This window comes from Clupea harengus, chromosome 1 (genome assembly GCF_900700415.2).
Source record: "Clupea harengus chromosome 1, Ch_v2.0.2, whole genome shotgun sequence".
Taxonomy (NCBI): Eukaryota; Metazoa; Chordata; class Actinopteri; order Clupeiformes; family Clupeidae; genus Clupea; species Clupea harengus.
This window is the reverse complement of record NC_045152.1, coordinates 24652678-24670901: the sequence shown is the minus strand read 5'-3', so window position 1 is coordinate 24670901 and position 18224 is coordinate 24652678. Positions and strand designations below refer to the sequence as shown.

Genomic DNA, 18224 nt, shown 5'->3' with positions numbered 1-18224 from the left:
TTGTCGCAGGTTTGTATAATGTTTGACATAATGTTATGTGATTGAAAAAAAGAGAATAACACACTACTGATGGTTACATTTATCAGTACCATAATAGGCTTTTATGAATGAAGACAATGCCTCATTTGGGCTGTGGCGAAAGATAAAAACATACTTAGGCTACATTTTATTGAATGTATTTTAAAAAACGGCGGTTAACGTTTTATAGAGATTTAGACATTACCTCTTGAATATATAGGCCAATACTTTCGGAAAACGTCGGAACCATGCACTCTTAATGAAATACCACCAACAAAACAGCACAATTAGGTTAATTAATAAACCAGGAGATGCTCGGTGATGTCAGTGACCTGTTGCAAATGTTTTCAAACAAACATATTTACAAGTTAGTTAATACTTTACCTTCTTATTGTGGGTCATGAATTAACTGAAAAATTCCATTCTCTGCCTGTATCCACGGACATTCCGCTCGGTCGTTGCCCCTTTACTCAGGTTCCGAACTCATTTGATATCCTCAACCTGTCAATCACCTGTTGCTTCACCTGAGACCCTTACCGTAAGTAAGCGAAAAGCTGTGCATTTCGTATTCACCGAGAAAATATTTTATTCAATACCGTTAAATGTAAAAAAAAAAAAAAAAAAAGCAAAAATGTACTGACATTTATAAATAACTGTGTAGTGACACAGTTATAACACACAACCTACAGCTTTAGTCACAGTTGTCATTAACAATTAACATGATAATTACATTTACAGAACATCATTTCCTTCATATTTAAAATGTTATGGTCAAAAAACATCCCCTCATAATTTGATTGCAGCATTAATTTACCAGTACCACTACATTATTTTCAGACCATCGATTAAAGATTATGTAGATGCCAGAGGTGCAGCTCTGTGCAGTACAGTGCACTAAGACCCATTCATTTCTTCACTCCCTCTCAAGTTTATTCATGATCCTTCTTTTCCAAAAGAACGTCTCTGTTAAAACACAAAAAAAGCCACCCTTTCATTAAGATGACAACACTTTTAACTATTATGAATGATTTACCCTTTCCCAAGAGATCATCTGGGACACTTTACCAAGTTTCAATGTTTTAATGAGTAATTACAGGACATGAGAAAGCAGATAAAGCATTCACCTGAAACCCCCGGCTTCTCTCTGGAACTGTACCAGTTTGTTCATTTCCTCCCCCAGCCTTCTCAAATCGTCTCCCTCAAACAGCAGTACTGTTCGCTCCTGCAGGGCAAAGACCAAATTACAGGCTGAAAGTGAGAAACTCCTCACAGCTCTCAAAGCACAGCCATGTTAGAACTATACTTGCCTGCCCGTCATTCAGCTTGCTCTCCCACTGTTCGCGAGAGGCAAGGGCATCTACGGCTTTGCCATCCTCTTGGGCACAGTGGAATCGACCCCCTGTTTTATGGGCAAGCTTCTTCAAAAACTCTTTATCTGCTCTATGAAGAAAAGAGCAAGTACTTTACATTTACATTTATCTATTTAGCAGATGCACATTTCCATCAGTATGTGTGTTCCCTGGGTATCTTATGATCCCTGCGTTGTTAGCACATATCTCTACCTGCCGTAGCTCTGCATTCTGTACCAGATGAGCCACATGAATCCATGTCAATAACATGCACATTGGCACATTTACAGAAATATATGCAGAGGATTAAATCTGACCATGCCCACTGCTCTTATGTAAAGTTGTGGATTAAAAGTCTATGCTGAATGAGGTGTTTATAAATTAAGTAAAATGTGTGTCCCAGCACCTGTCTCTGCAGTGGAATGCGATGGTGTGGATGGTGATGTCCTTCCCAGCTGTCAGTCTCTCTGCCTCACGCAGAACCAGGCTGCAGCTGGAGTCAGGCCTCCCGTCACTGATAAGGTACCAGGCCAGAGGGGCTCCGAGCCCACAGGCGGCCTAGGAAGATCAGAGACACAAGCTCACCTCACACCTGGATTTCATTAAATGGTTAATTTTTTATTTCCAAGATCATATACAGATAAGGCAGCGCACAGATCAGTACTGTTCCACAATACTAGTTTAAAAGTTAAGGGGGGAGCACATCTTGACCAACAAGAGATCTCTGCTGTGTCCAACCTGGCATTGTTAACTCACTAGAGATGTCACTAAACTTCATTGTGAAGTTGTTTACTAATAATGGACAGTGGGACAAACGGAGACCCATGGTTGAAGTGCTAGTCTGGGTGTATATACTGAGACCCATGGTTGAAGTGCTAGTCTGGGTGTATATACTGAGACCCATGGTTGAAGTGCTAGTCTGGGTGTATATACTGAGACCCATGGTTGAAGTGCTAGTCTGGGTGTATATACTGAGACCCATGGTTGAAGTGCTAGTCTGGGTGTATATACTGAGACCCATGGTTGAAGTGCTAGTCTGGGTGTATATACTGCGTATATAAATGTAGTTCAGTGGTGTTGTGTAGAAGTTTTACCTGCAGTGCCTCCAGAGTGTGTGTCCCCCCGTGACAGGTGAGCTGAGACAGCCACTGCACTGCCTGCCTGCAGGCCTCCTCAGTGGGCTCCACCAGCTCAGGGCGCCAGGACCTCACGTCCCCCGAGAACACCAGGAGGGTGAACCTGTGACACAACCTTACTCTATGAACATGCTATAAATCTCACTTCAGTATCGTGGATGTTTGAATGTTTGAATATGAGGTGATGCTTTGTGTGTGTGTGTCTGTATGTGTGACATTTTACACCTGAATAAAACATATCTGAGTGTGTTTCACCCTTACACTCGTGTGGTATATGTATGTGAAATTGATGTGCATGTGAGTGTATGTGTGTATGTATCTTTCACTGTCAGTTTCACCTCACTCTTTGCCCATGCAGCTGTTCCCAGATCAGTGAGGCCAGCTCCCTCTTCAGCTCCGACAGGTTGGGGGCCATGGAGCCGGACACATCCAACAGGAAGCAAACCGAGCTCTCCAACACCGTCCCAAACGCACGTCGGCTTCCTGCGCACATACACCACACTATTACTGGAGGTTCAGCCCACTTAAACCAGACATGGACCTGGAAGTGTCCTCATCGCATCTCAACCAAAATCATCACAATATCACTCTGTTACTCTGATGAGTGAAACTAATGAATAATGAAAATAATGAATTTGTACTTAAAAATAATTAAAGTGATTAAAATAATTGCATGTTTTATTATTTGAACACTGAATAATTGTTAAGCCGTCTTTTGTTAGAAGCCCAGTGCTCTTTTTTCTGCTCTCACTAGTGACTAGCAGCCTTGAGAAAGGAAGCAGGGCTAAACTGCCATGTGGGCTGCTTTTAAGTGGTCTCCAAGGCTTCCCCTGTGGAGGGCTTGATTTGACAGAAGTCACACGAGCCACGATGCAGGCCGACATTCGTGCGGATGGTATCAAGAAGTCCTTTTCAAAATGGCAGGGAAACGATGAATAATGCAGCCGACGTGGGCGAAGGAGAGAGAGAAGAGGCAGAAGGGAGAAAAAAACAGATATGATTCAGAGGTGGCAACCTCTCTCCAGTCCAAAGGCAGGCCCCACTCAGACCTGCATGACCCCATGTGACCCCATGTGTTGACTCAGTGATATTAGGAGTTTTGGTACTTCGATGGACCTTCTCTGGACCATTGCATATGACAGCACTACATTTGTCTGGCCAATGAAAACATCATTAGTAAGCTGCATGGAGTATACTAGATGAATAATAGGTGTATGTTTACCAGCGGTAAGCCAATCAGTTTATCGTGACTCCTTTACTTGTTCTGTGACTCTTGTTCTGTGATGATAAATCCCTATGAAAACACTCTGGTCCATGGGGTAGGCAAACCCTCAAGGTATTTGTGTGTCCCTCTTAATGAAAACATGAAGTGAATGTAATAGATGCACTGCCTGTAGAAGCACTGTACATGTGTGTGGGTTAACTGAATGCGGTAGTTTGGAGGAGAGAGAAAAGGGATGGAGGGAGGGAGGGAGGGTTGTGGCAGCTGACCAGAGAGGAGCCACTGCATCCTGTGGCAGTAGCGCTGCAGCAGCCGCCGCGCCTCTGTGAGGTACTGGCTCAGCTCAGTGGGGGTCAGCTGCAGGTGCCTCACTCTGCCCTGAAGACACACGCACACACACACACACACACACACACACACACACACACACACACACACACACACACACACACACACACACACACACACACACACACACACACACACACACACACACACTGATGAGCATACATACACACACACACCAGACACAGATGACCACCCCCACCCACAATGATCAGTGATGTGCACAAAAGTGGAACACTGATTGACTGTAGAACATTTTTTCATAAAGCTGCAACTGATAAAGCAGTTTTCATCCTGATCTAATGGGTTCACCAAGACCAACATCACCATGCAACACAGAAGGACAATAACAGGATGAGAGTGAAGCACATCCTCTTGGACATTTCTTAAGTGCTTCATAAAATCAGACCACCGACAGAATACAGTCTTAGACATGTTAGTTGCTGTATCCTGCAAATGTACAGTGTAGAGCAGTTTGAACACCTCAATGTCACTGTGTCCACTGACAGACCAATATATAATTTCTTTCTCTTTTTTTTTCTCTCTTTCTGTTTGTATTTATCTCCTTCTTCTCGTCAGTGCATTGTCCATATTTGACATTTTGACCATGGTGTCAGTATGTAGCCAGCAAGCATTCCCATTGCTCTTGTCATTATGAATAGTTTTAGGAGGCTATGTATTCTCCATTTGTCTTGTCTATATCTCTCACTCACGTTCAGCTCCACGCTTGGAAGAATGGCGCAGTACTTCGCAGAGCCTTTCTGCTGGCTGTCTGGCACAAGTCTCTTATGGTGAACGCAGTCAGGCCCTGAGATGAGCTTGTGAAGATCCAACCTCAAACTCCTGATTCCATATCGCTTCAGCCACTGTTCATCAGTACAAAGACAGTATGCGCTAGTCTGAGATTGAGATCATTTATTAGAAGAAACATCTGTGAGAAAACACTTTGGTTCCACACTAAGTCAGAGCAGATCACCAGACCTGTAACAATAAATACTACTTTACACAAGGAATAAAAAGTGCAGGAATGTAACTGTGAGTGCGAGTTAAGTTTATCTTCTGTGATAAAACACTTTGGTTCAACACTTAGTCAGAGGAGACCTGTGGAAAAGAAAACACAAAGACAAAATGTTCACGTTGATACAAAATTAGCAAAACCCTAACTGTTCAGTCTTAGTGGGCGAGAGCACCCTCTTAGTCTTGTTGTCAGTGGCTCTAAAGGCCCTCCAACTCATGTGTTTAGTGATGGGGTAGCGAGGTAATGAGAGAGAGAGAGAGAGAGAGAGAGAGGGAGAAGGACAGAGAGGGCGAGAGAGAGGGAGAAGGAGGGAGAGGAAGAGGGAGAGGGAGAAGGAGCACTTAGTCAGAGGAGATCACCAGACCTGTTTGGTTGAGCAAATCTCTTCCCGCTTTGGTAGCTTCACTGTAGTGATCCCGTTTCGAATGCTTCTTGCTTTTGGGTATGCCTTGAAAACCATCCCTATTGTCAAAAAACAAAACCGATAAAATAAAGGACACAAATAGGAAAATCAACACAACAATGTGTGCTAATTGCCACAAACCTTCTTACCCATGCTGCCATCCTCTAAGAAAAAACATGATTGAGACGTTTTGATTTTCTTTCGCCTGAGGTCATTTTCCGCTGGCTTCCAGCCATTCACTGGTTTTGCTGAGTAAATGAGAATAGAAATATTTCACCTCAGAAGGTGGCAACACTGTGCACTCTACACGTGAAATGACCATAATATGGTTGCAAACAATTCTGTGATACAATTTTGAGCAGTACAAATCATTTACATAACCACTTTGAATATTCCTTTTTTTTATTTTCGTATTCATATTTTTCCTCTGATGAAAATAAGAATGCTAAACAATAAGCCCTTCCAGACTACCAGAGGGACAATTAAAAAAAAACAAAAAAACAATTGGTATATTTTTTTGTCATGCCAGATATTGTTTATGTATTGTCATATTGCAAGCAGTGAGAAGAATACAGGCTCTTCTAAAAGCTCTTTAAAATGCAGAGCAGACTCACCTGGGGGTATAACAGCTTTTGCACTGGTCGGCCGCCATGTTATTGTTCTCTGTAGGGAGCCTCTGTCTGGTCCCTTATCCCTGTTCGACTGCAGGCAAAAAGCACAGAAAAACACTGTCTCCATTCAAACATAAAATAGCCCCTCCTCGAAACATTCACCATCTCAAGTGATTTTTTGTTTTATGAATGTGTTTGTAGACCCATACATAGATACTGTATGTCTGGTCACCAAAGACATATAAGTCTGTCTGTTCTTGGTGTATGTTGGTTTTTGCCGATCGTCTTTCAAAAGTGTGGGAATAGCTACACCGTATGGTGACAACCAATGTGATGACACAGATGACACAGTGCTGACACAGTGACAGATGAGAGAGGATGGAGTGATGGTGTTGCTCTGACCAGCCGTGTGAGTGTGAGGATGGTGGGTCGAGGTGGGGGAAGTTTCTCCTGTCGTCCCCCAGTCTGGGCCCTCCCGACTGGGGCGCTGCCTGCCCGAGCCTGGCCTGCAACCGGAGCTCTGATCGAAGCCCTCTGGGCCAAGGAGTCCACCAGTTGACTGCACTGCAGTAAGGGAGGAGGAAAGGGGGGTGGTTGACACAAATCATGAGTCAGACTGACTAAGGGTGGGATTCCTTCCTGCCTGTGCATCAGAGTAAGTGATAACACATTTAATGAGTTCAACGATTTGGATGTTGAGTAATTTGACATGAGAAGAAATGCGATTGCTAACTCAGCAGGAAGCAGATGTGGCTTCTGATCGTTCTCCAGCACAGTCTAAAACTGAAGCTGCAATGTGTGTCAACTGCAGTATCAGTGGAGGAGTGGATCATTATGGCTTGGTATACGATGGGCGGCTTGGTGTAGGTGTAGATTTGAGGGGAAACTCACACCTTCTGCCAATAACGAGCAGCCTTCTCCATTTCTCCAATTAGAGCGCTGACGTCATCACTTTCAACGATGCCTGCAGGGAGAGGGCACGGCGTGATTTTCCACTCTGTCATTACGAACTCCACAACAGAAGCAATGGATTTGGTACAAAAGACTCATGCAGAAATGTGTGTCTCGTGTAAAACTTCCTTATGTAAGTACAAGTTGCATGCTAACAATTGTCCTCAACTGATAAACTGCAGGAATGCAAGTTTGATAGCTGAAATATTTGAGTTCATTTTTAATGATCGTGCCCTTTCTAGCATTACGGTGCATCGTGGCATGATATATGGTCAACACGGAAGTCTACAGGATCACTTCAGGTACCTTTGTACCTTTCTAAACAGGCATGTGACAAACATTTTGTTTTCAGAAAAGCACAAACAGGCCTTTTGCACCCTACAGCCCCTGTTCAGCACGGAGCCGCCATCACACTGATTGGGACACTGTGAGATCTTCATGGAGGCAACCTTCCTGAAAATGACACCGCCTCAGTGAACCCCCAACCAGCAGGGATAAATGAGCAACTAAGGCTAATGAGAACAAACTGCCCCTTTGGGCGAACAAGATGGAGTGACTCCCACACATTACAGCCTGCCTCTGCTTGGCTCCTGCTGTGTTTCTTACAAATGCCTTTGATCCCTCCCTCCACCCCGACATTACAACAACTGCACTGCTTTAACGAGGTCTTCAGCGAGCAATGAAGGGGTGAATAACATCTTAAGGATGCAGCCAATTCCGTGTTGTCTGAGAGGCCCTGCTTGTTGGTCAGCTCAGGGGTGTCATGAACTCTACACCAAGTGGCAATGAGAAACATGTGTTCCTCTCCCTGCTTATGGCATCGGTTCCCAAACTGGGGTACGCAAAGTGGTTCAGGGGGTACGCGGGGAGAACATTTGATTTGCGTTTTCAAAGTGAAAAAGCCCATTTCATTTTCAAACGGAGCTATAAACAGACATGAAATCTTAAATAGTCTGAATAGCCAAGTCGCATTGCCAGAAATACTTATGTATACCCATATTCAGCAAAATAATTACACTGGCAAAAATAGCTACAGGTAGGTTAGTGAACTACCCTGACAGTTTGAAGTGTTATAGGCTGAATATGTGCGCGGGGGGAGGGGGCGTGGCAGCGGCGGTTAGTGACCTACCCTGACAATTTCACAGTTTCAAGTGTTATATGCTGAATATGTGCGCGGGGGGAGGGGGCATGGCGGCGGTTACAAACATGGAAAAAAAAGGGGGCGGGGGGGGGGGGGGTACGTAGCTGGAGATTGAATGTCTGAAGGGGTACGGGACTGTACAAAGATTGGGAACCACTGGCAGCAGTACCTGTCTGGCTGATCCAGTGGAAGCGGCCTTTCCCGGCGTGTGCCAGCTGCCGCAACACCTGGGCAGTGTCAGTACGCGTAGCGTGGCGTGGGGGCAGTGGGTCGCTGGGGGTGTCCATGTCGGCAGTGAAGAGGCACAAGTGGAGTCTCACTTCAGAGGTGCTGCAGCACTCCGACACATACGCACTCACCGCTGCCTGAGAACGGGTGGGTAGGAGGGTGGAGAACCGCTCAGCATCATTCAAACGTGCATAGTCACACAAACACACAAGTACACACGGTATGCTATACAGCTTATACCAGATTATTTGATGAAGCGATCACACAACAAGGAGAAGAGGATAAATTCAGGTCAGCCATAATGACATGTCCACAATGGATTCATGAAAAAAAAAAAAAAGAATGAATTACTTGAAAATGAAAAAAAAGAATAGCCAAAGAGATAAATGTTTTCCTCTTGAGGAGAAACTCACCATGTCCTGGTCAGGCACCCCGCTGGTAAAGAGGTAGAGGCCATGGGGGACTGCAGGGGCCCTGTGAGGATCTCCCTCAAGGGCCAGCCTCAGGGCCCCCAGCGTGTTGCGGCCCCCAGCACTCTGTCTGCCCTGTAGCCACCTATGGAGAGAGGAAAGGACCCCCCATCACTGAGACACCCTCAGGGACTGAAACCCTAACTGAGAGAGCACAGTTCTTAAAGCAGCAGGCCGGACGACTGGTATTCCACGCTGCTGTTTATAAGTTGGCCAAAGATGTGCCCGTCTCACTTCCATACATTTAGCAGAGAGCTATTTCTCTCAACTGTACTGAACATCATTACAAAATAGGATTCATTGTGATTTTATTATCTAATTATATAGATTTAAAATAAAATAAAGAATTTGGAGGATTTGGCTTATTTTTCCATTTGGGTCAATGGATTTATTATAGGGGAGTATGCTGCTAATGCACATGTCCTCTTTCACCCTTTTAGTGCATTATAAAACCCATTAAGAATGATTCAGATAAGAAGTGCCTACTAGAACAAGAGTCCACTTATGGGCAAAAAGGACAGAGGGAGATGGAGAACACAAAAAAAGGTACAAAGGCTTGCATGGATGGAGCACAAGACATCAAACTAGGTCTCTCTTACTGCCAGGCCTCTTGAAGGTTCTTCGGGGAAACAGGAACCGGGTATTCTCTCCAGGATGCCACCTCTGTGCCAAACCTGATGAAGCAAGAGCAGGATGGAACACTTATGGAGGTCATTTTGATCTCTGGTGAGAAAGATGACACACTCGCTACAGCACTCAGTAGCGCAGCGTGTCATGGGTAAAACTGCACAGCTGCTCACTCAGGCAGTCCTGTATTTCCTGGCTTCCTGTGCATTCTGGTCTAATGTGAAACTCTAATTAATATTACCATTCCATTCAAAAACAACTGTAGCGAAGCGCAGCACTCTTGAGACAGAAATTATGCAAATGCAGCAATAAAGTCATTGGCACTAATGGGAGAGAGTTAGTCTGTTTATTCACAGGGAGGCTTTTAAGCAACGTCAATTAGCTCTATTCTTATGCACAACTTCACAAAAAAATATACCCCTTTGTGCTCGGAATTCGTGAAGCTCGAACAGGAAGAGACATCAAATGGTTTTGTCTGTGACTTCCTCACCATTATAAACCCATTTTTAGTTTCCAATGGTACTCCAGGGTAGACCAGAGTATCTTTTAGCTCAGCATGCTCCTGCCTCATGCCATCGTCACATACATTTCATGTTGCCTGTCACAAGCTGGATGTGTGCTCCTCCACTATGACACTGGAGGCATCGTCACACACATTTCATGCTGCCTGCTACGAGCTGGATGTGTGCTCATGTGTTGAGGCTGCAGGCGTGACCTACACTATGACATTGAAGCTGTGCTGGCTGCCCAGATGCTCTTCCAGGAGAAGCCTGAGGGAGTGCAGAATGTGGAGCCAGTGCCGATCGTTCATGCTCGACGCATCGACCAGAATCTGTACCCTGTCACAGAGAGAGAGAGAGAGAGAGAGAGAGAGAGAGAGAGAGAGAGAGAGAGAGATAGAGAGAGAATTGACTTTTAAAAGACATTTTAAACATCATTTATATGAAACATTCCATACCAGTAATGACTATGTAAGCCATGGCCAAACGAAACTGAAAAATGATAAAACTGTCCTCTCAATCTGACCACACAGCATCCCCAAAACACCATCAGTTTTCAAAGCCTGCCACATTGTCCATTTACTTACACTAAGCATGTTCCACCTCAATGCAGACCTTTACCACAGACAGGCAAACAACATCCACATCATGTCCATCCATTTTGTTCCACTTTCATATTTTTTTCTTAAATATCACCGTATTTGCTTAATATGCCTACAGCATCAATACTAGTGTAAGTTCTGTTTCTGAGGGACTTGTGGACTTAAGCTAGCAATCCCTTGAGTCAGACGTATGGAGGCATGGTATGTAGTCTGTGTTGATCTGGGGTGTGGTGTGTGTTGTAGAGTGGTGTGGTGTGTTATGTAGTGGTATGGTTTCTGGTGTTTTGTAATGTGTTGTATAGTGATGTGGTGTGTGTTGTATTGTGATGTGGTGTGTGTTGTATAGTGATGTGGTGTGTGTTGTAGAGTGATGTGGTGTGTGTTGTACAGTGGTGTGGTGTGTGTTGTAGAGTGATGTGGTGTGTGTTGTGCAGTGGTGTGGTGTGTTGTATAGTGATGTGGTGTGTGTTGTAGAGTGATGTGGTGTGTGTTGTATTGTGATGTGGTGTGTGTTGTATAGTGATGTGGTGTGTGTTGTATAGTGATGTGGTGTGTTGTGCAGTGATATGGTTTCTGGTGTGTGGTAATGTGTTGTATAGTGATGTGATGTATTGCGTTGTGTGGTATGTTGCTGTTTCGCAGTGGTGTGGTGTGTGTGTCTCTCACCTCGGCTCACACACAGTTCCCCAGATCTGCCGGCTGCCAGTGCTACTCAGCCACAGCACCCTCCTCTCCAGCTCACGCGTGGCACTCTGGAGCTGCTTCTGTGGGCACACATGAATTAGTGAGTGTGAACGTGTGTACGTGTGTGTGTGTGTGTGTGTGTGTGTGTGTGTATGTGTGTGTGTGTGTGTGTGTGTGTGTGTGTGTGTGTGTGTGTGTGTTGAGACTGACATGATGGCTGAGATTGGATGAATAGATGGAGGGATTGACAGACAGAAACACAAGATAAACCCAGATAAAGAGGCAGACAGACATGCAATCATTCTACCTGGTACTGAAACAGCAGAGGCAGGTCCACGTGCACGTTCTTCACAGTTCCATCATGCCACTCAAACGGCACCATGGCTCTCTGGAATCAACACAGCCACAAATACTACAACAAAGGTCAAAGGTCGCAATCACCCCAACCCTATTCTAGAACAAATGGGCACATACTTCAGAATCAGTAATGCCACAATATGGGCCTACTGGCTCACAGGAAGCACACACCTCATGCACAGTTGCTCTTACTGTCTTCCCCAAAACGGGCACAAACTCTTTCAGCGAAGAGTAGGCGTTGGGGGCCAGGACTTGGTACAGGCCCAGCTTCTGAGCTAGGAACACATTAGATCATTGTCAGAGTACGTCAGAATACTGTACTTAGTCAATATCAAGAGAACAACTAGTAGACATTTATTTGAGGTCACCTTTCAAACCATGGGTCTTCAGCCACTCCACTGAGGTCACTGGCAGCAGGACTTTAGGCTGGATGTGTAAGGGGGCATTAAGGTGGTTCATCCCAGAAGTCTTCTCAGAGAGTGAAATATCCTCCATGCCTGTCAGGATCTGAATCATATTTTTATACTCAATTATGTCTTATGACTAAAACCAGCTTTATTGAGGCAGAATGTCGATGCTTATGAAATGCAAATAATCTGTTAAAAACACCCAATATAAATACTGTAACTGTTTCTAAGTAGCCAACTGCCAGGTCAAGTAAGATTAGCCCTCAAGTTGTATGTGTAGGTTAAACCTGAAGTACCACCTAGTGCTCCATACAGACCTCAACGTCTTCCATGTGACCAGAGCGAATGTTGTGAATGTGGCTGAGAACGTGTCTGGCTGTTTTGATTTCAGCCCATAGGAGGTCCAGGTCAGTGCTGTCATCCAGCACACCCTGAAATAAACCCACGTGCACACGCACACACATACACACACATACACAAACACACACACAAACACAAACACACACACATACACACACATACACAAACACACACACAAACACAAACACAAACACACACACATACACAAACACACACACATACACACACATACATACACACACATACACAAACACACACACAAACACACACAGAAACACACATACACACACATACACAAACACACACACAAACACACATACACACACACACATACACAAACACGCACACAAACACACACAAACACACACACACAAACACACACACAAACACACACAAACACACACATACACACACATACACAAACACACACACAAATAAATTCAATAAACACTGACCCATACAAGATCCTGCGATACCGTCATTCTGTTATTAGAATTCAGGACACTACAAACACATTTAGGTTAGATTTACCAGGGAAGGTGAGAACAGGTGGTAGCTACCCCTTGTGACTTCAGCAAGTCTCTTCACTGTTTCCTACGAATATAAGAGACATTTACCGAAATAAAAACTGCCAAAACACCAAGTTAACCACTGCAGACCTAAATCTGAAAAAATGCACACATCACCCACTATAGCAGCAGGACTGCAGCAGTAGCCCACAGAATGGACTGATGCCTCTCTTCCCAGCAAGCACTGCTCCACTGCATCACAGAGGAGCCCTGAGGGCTGATCGGGGCTATATAAAAAAAAAACCAAAGAGATGTTTTTAAAAACACAGTCTTTTAAGAGCCTAGTAAATATCTGAAGGACATTACAGGCACTTGTAATGCCTGGTTCATAGCTCCAACTCCCAAAGAGCTCAAGCTCTGAGACAAGTGCACTCACTGTCAGATACCCTTCAGGTTAAGTGCTTTCTGTGGGCCTGAATGTAAGATGTGATATTAGTGAGGGTAAATGTGAATGTGGTGAGTGTGTTTGTGGGAGGCATTCACCAGGAGCCCAAGATGACGAGCAAAGAGTCCAGCTCCGTCTGAGCCAAGGCCATCTTCACTGCCTGAAGCAGGTTACAGCCTCCGCTCGGCCCCAGCTGCAGGACCCATTCCTGGACTTCGCGTAGCCTGAGGGGACAGCGAGAGGAAGGGAGAGAGAGAGAGAGAGAGAGAGAGATAGGTAGAAAACACTTAAATATCAGTAACTTCGATCAAAGAAGTACAAATAAAACATAAAGAGTCTGACCATTTCTGACCATCTACTCCACACAGTACAATTTACAAAATCTCCACCAGTGCCAACTGGAATTGCTCCCTATTGCTACAAATTATGTGATTACAATACATACAACATAGCTGAATTTTCTTTTAATATGCACAAACAAATGCAATAACCTTAAGGCAACATCACTGTACAGTTTTTTAAAGTGTTTTCCACCATCAACAACCAAGCAGTGCTCTCTCTTTTTCTCTCTCTCTCCCTCCTGTCTCTCTCTCTCTTTCTCCCTCCTGTCTCTCTCTCTCTCCCTGTCTCTCTCTCCCTCTCTCTCTGGTGTCTCTGCTCTCTTCACTCTGCAGTTAATGGAGGAACACACTGTCCTCTCATGTACCTATAAACTCCCCACTGACTCATCTAAAATGAAATAGCGACAGCACATGAAAATAGACATTTAATATCTTTTCGTTAATAGACAGTAGTGAATAAAACGGCTCAATCAGTGCAGCCACCACCACCACCACCACCACCACCACCACCACTCTCATCTCTCCTCGGGGAGCTTGGTGATTAAGGCCGAGACGGCTACTTATATTCATACGGTTATGTAATCATGGCATTCAGTAAGGACAACATAGCATTTTAATCGCTCTTGCAAATTTTGATCATTATATAGTACTGTGAATATAAGTGCCTGCCTCATACTGTTCCACATCTTGCTCACACACACACACACACACACACACACACACACACACACACACACACACACACACACACACACACACACACACACACACACACACACACACACACACACAAACACGCGCACACACTCTCACACACACACACACACACAGTATATGTGGCTGTTTTGTGGGCCACTCAATGTGAATTTCACCTTAGTGGAGAGGTGTCTCTGGGCTGGTCCCATTGGGAGCCGACCTCCGACCCGAACGAGATGAGATGTATCTTGGTTTTGTGGCGCAGCTGCTTGTCGAGCAAATCCTGAAGTGACACACATATGGGGACATCGCTGACAGATGAGCTCATAATGTTAATGCAGTTAATGCCATTATTCAAGGTGACCGGCGAGCTTTTGTCCTTATTAGGTTTACGCAGCAAAAAAAAAGAACCTTACCAAGAGGTTCCTCTGAAGATCAATGAGTCTGTCTGTAGAGCAGTTCACATCTGAGGCATCCACCAAGACCGCCACCTTGGAGCCTCTCACCATTCCAAAGACCTTCGAAAGGACAGTATAAGACACAATGCCAAGGGTGTTGATATAGATGCCATTTGTAGCCCAGCAGTATGCACTGGTCATCGTGTGATAACACTGCACATGCTCACCTTCCTGCTTCCCTCTGTGAGCCATCTGATCCTGTTGTGGTAAAGCTCAATCATCCTGCAAGGACAACAGCTCACTATTGTTACCCACACAGCCTATCACCTTTACACTACAAACTAACATTCACAGCCTACAACTGACTTTATCAAAGAGTTTCAACACTTTCTTTCAAATCATCAAAACATATGTTTTATTCATATAAAGACATGTTACATGATTCATATGAAGACATGTTAAAGACAGTGAACGTCATAATCAACATTTGGTATATCCTAGTGTCACTCACTGGTACAGCTTCATCTCAAAGTCTCTGAGCACTTCAGCACTGACTTCAGACGATTCCCCAGTGGTCCTGTCATCAAACAATAACCTGCTGTCAGAAACCTGGAGAGCAGGGTTTGGTGCACTGATAGCCCAGACACTACTAGCCTGTTGGCCGTGGGCTGTTCTGTAATGTACTCTATTGTGTTTTTTTAATGTGTTTAAGCCTGTTTCACATATTGGTGTAGATCACTGGTCTATGCTGTTATATGCTGGGTTGTGCTACAGTGTACTGTGCTGTGTTTTGCCACACTATGATGAGTGCTGGCCAGTGCCACGCCGCAGACTGACTGACCCAGGTGAAGAAGAGCAGCAGGACAGGATATGAGACAAAGAGAGGCCAGCACTCTGCAGGCTGCTGGACTCCAACCAGTCAGCCGAGGTCTGGCAGACACCGGGGTCAGCCCTCAGGGTGTGCATCCTCTACACACAAACACAAATATGTACATGTTCTCAGGTAGCCATGATATTAGAGAAAGACAATGACACAGGACACAGAACAGATATAAAATCTAATGGTCAGTGAGACCGCTTGATAAGACAAATAGATGGATGGGTATGACCATCTGATGATAATAGTCTACATTTGGCATCAACTTTAGATCTTAAATCATGTATTCACTCTATTCAAAGAAGAACCTGTATATCACCATTAGGTCCTTGGAGTGATTAATGTTTGTGACTAGAAGGCCATCGTCTTCATCTGCTGTCTGGTCTGACACACCACATTGCTCCCAGCATTCCTTGGCTGTGAGAGATGCACTGTGGGAGTTCATCTCACACATGTTGGCCAGCACAAAAGGCTGAAACACAAGCGGGTAATATCAAATAAATGTGGCTAGACAAAGTGAAAGGGCTTTTTCTCTTTCCCAATTCAGCTAGATTTCAAATAGAGAAGACAAGGTCCATAGCACTACCATTTTTTTTTTTTTTTAAAGCAGGTCTCTCAGTTGATTTAGCCAACCAATGCTGAGTCGAGCATGAGTTTTGCGCTAGTATTCCTGTCTGCACAAAAAACACTAAATTATGACCAGTGCCTACAAAAAAAGCACTTTTGTGGTACTTATTGTCAGACTTTGGCCTTGAGTATCCATTGATTGTTTTGATACTGATGTATCCTGTTGTGGTCAGCCTACAACAGTTAGGCTACAAACTAAGGTGAGTTATACCGCCCGTGAAATCCAAGTTATGGTTGCAGTTTTGTAAACACTGATCTAGCGATTATTGAACCGCGACCTTGCATTTCGGTTGAAGGTTGCATACTCCACTCATGGACATTAAAAATCAACCAGGCCTCATGAAATAACATGTTGTTTGAGGACATCTAATATATATATATTTTTATATGTTTCAAATCTCACAAAATCCGTCTGTTTTGTAAGACGGATGAAAACACAGAATCATTATCAACCAGAACACTCAATCAGACAGTTAGAATACATAATGACGTATTTGTTGAACGATATGTAACCATTACCTACCGAAATACACTCGTAGGACGAAGAGAAACTCCAATCTTGCGCTCCCCAACGCAATGTTTCCCGTCTCCAAGGGAACAGGATAATGAGCCGTTCAGTTCAGTTCAGACCATTGGTTCAGACTGACTGCAAGGGTTGCAAACTGATGTGTTTATTGTTATTGAATAACATGTGGTCTGGAAGGATCAAAGTGTGTGAACAACATGTTCAAGTTCAAAAGTTTAGGTTTAAGTCTAATGTTTTCACATGTTTTCTGCAGATATCCCATGTCAAAAGCCATGGGCTTGTTGGCCATTTTTGATTTACTCATCAAAATGAGTTTTACTCATTTCACTCAGAATCACACTGAACTCAACATCATATTATTATAATTGAAAGGTAGATGTGTAGTTGATGCAAGTAGCACTGTCTTCTCTGCATATTAAATATTGTGTGCAGTCATCTGGCAAAGAGAATCACGACTTGTCTCTTCTGCTTCTTGTGCAGTAGCCTACTCTCAGATTTCAGAGAGACAGAGAGAGAGAACTGACCTGGTAATTTCATATCCACGTAGGTCTTCTTGTCTCCTGGTGTTCAGAGGAAATCTCTTAAATGACTAAAGTAGCTTCTTATCAGCACTTCCTCCCTGCAGCACGCTCCACAGGGAGTTTCTATCAGCGGCTCCGGGGAGCTGAATAGAACAGGCTTAGAGTTGAACGAACTTGAGTTTGCTCTGGCCCCTGACAACTCTGGCACTTTTACAGAGCAGACTGACCAACAGCATGACATCATGACACTAATGCTAAATAATACTTGCTCTCTGAGAAAAAGAGCACGGCTAACACGGCTGGTCATTTTTTGGTGATTAATGTCATAATGAATGAGTCATCGGAACACTCAAATCAACCAGTGTGAAGTGTGAAGTGGTTGAATTTCAAAATGTAAAGGAAAACATGAGACCATAAAACTACAGCCAAACACACATGAATTTCTGTTCCTGTATGTTGTTAGCATGTTAAGCTGCTCTGTGTTAAACAGATAGTTCTAAGATGTTTTAACTAACACAATTAAGAATGACTGATGAATGAAGAATGATTAAATAAACAGGACATTGGGTTCATAGAGAACACAATGTGTCTTGACCATTTGATGTTCCAAAAATGTTTTGGTTGCCCACGCCATGTGTTACAGCGATAATGACTAAGCCTTGTATGACAGTGTGATAAAGACTGAAAGCTACTGTGGTGGCTAATCCTTGTGGGCTGCAACACTTGCTGCATGTTATTTTCAAAATACCAGTTATCAGTGACTCTCTGTTGCTTATCAACCAGAAAGGCTCAGATGATGCCTTTTATTGTATTGTACAGTGAAGTGTAAAATAAACACAAAAAGTGGAGAAGAAG

At 44.0% G+C, this 18224-nt stretch overlaps 1 protein-coding gene across 1 annotated transcript; it reads right to left on the bottom strand.

The window, feature by feature from the left end:
- Positions 1–138: 138 nt before the first annotated feature.
- Positions 139–18082, bottom strand: vwa3a (von Willebrand factor A domain containing 3A). Its single transcript, XM_042708350.1, has 33 exons — positions 17373–18082; positions 16846–17018; positions 16015–16167; positions 15660–15787; positions 15330–15395; positions 15046–15100; positions 14837–14938; positions 14597–14703; positions 13482–13607; positions 13120–13225; positions 12961–13023; positions 12387–12500; positions 12031–12169; positions 11834–11937; positions 11613–11693; positions 11288–11385; positions 10239–10358; positions 9492–9566; positions 8836–8977; positions 8364–8559; positions 6996–7066; positions 6505–6666; positions 6106–6193; positions 5641–5739; positions 5453–5550; positions 4784–4936; positions 3995–4103; positions 2842–2986; positions 2462–2606; positions 1774–1925; positions 1326–1458; positions 1143–1240; positions 139–981 (listed from the first exon to the last, which is right to left on the bottom strand). The coding sequence occupies exons 3-33, from the start codon at positions 16147–16149 to the stop codon at positions 948–950; spliced, it is 3444 nt and encodes a 1147-aa protein (XP_042564284.1). The 5' UTR covers positions 16150–16167; positions 16846–17018; positions 17373–18082; the 3' UTR covers positions 139–947.
- Between the last annotated feature and the right edge of the window lie 142 nt (positions 18083–18224).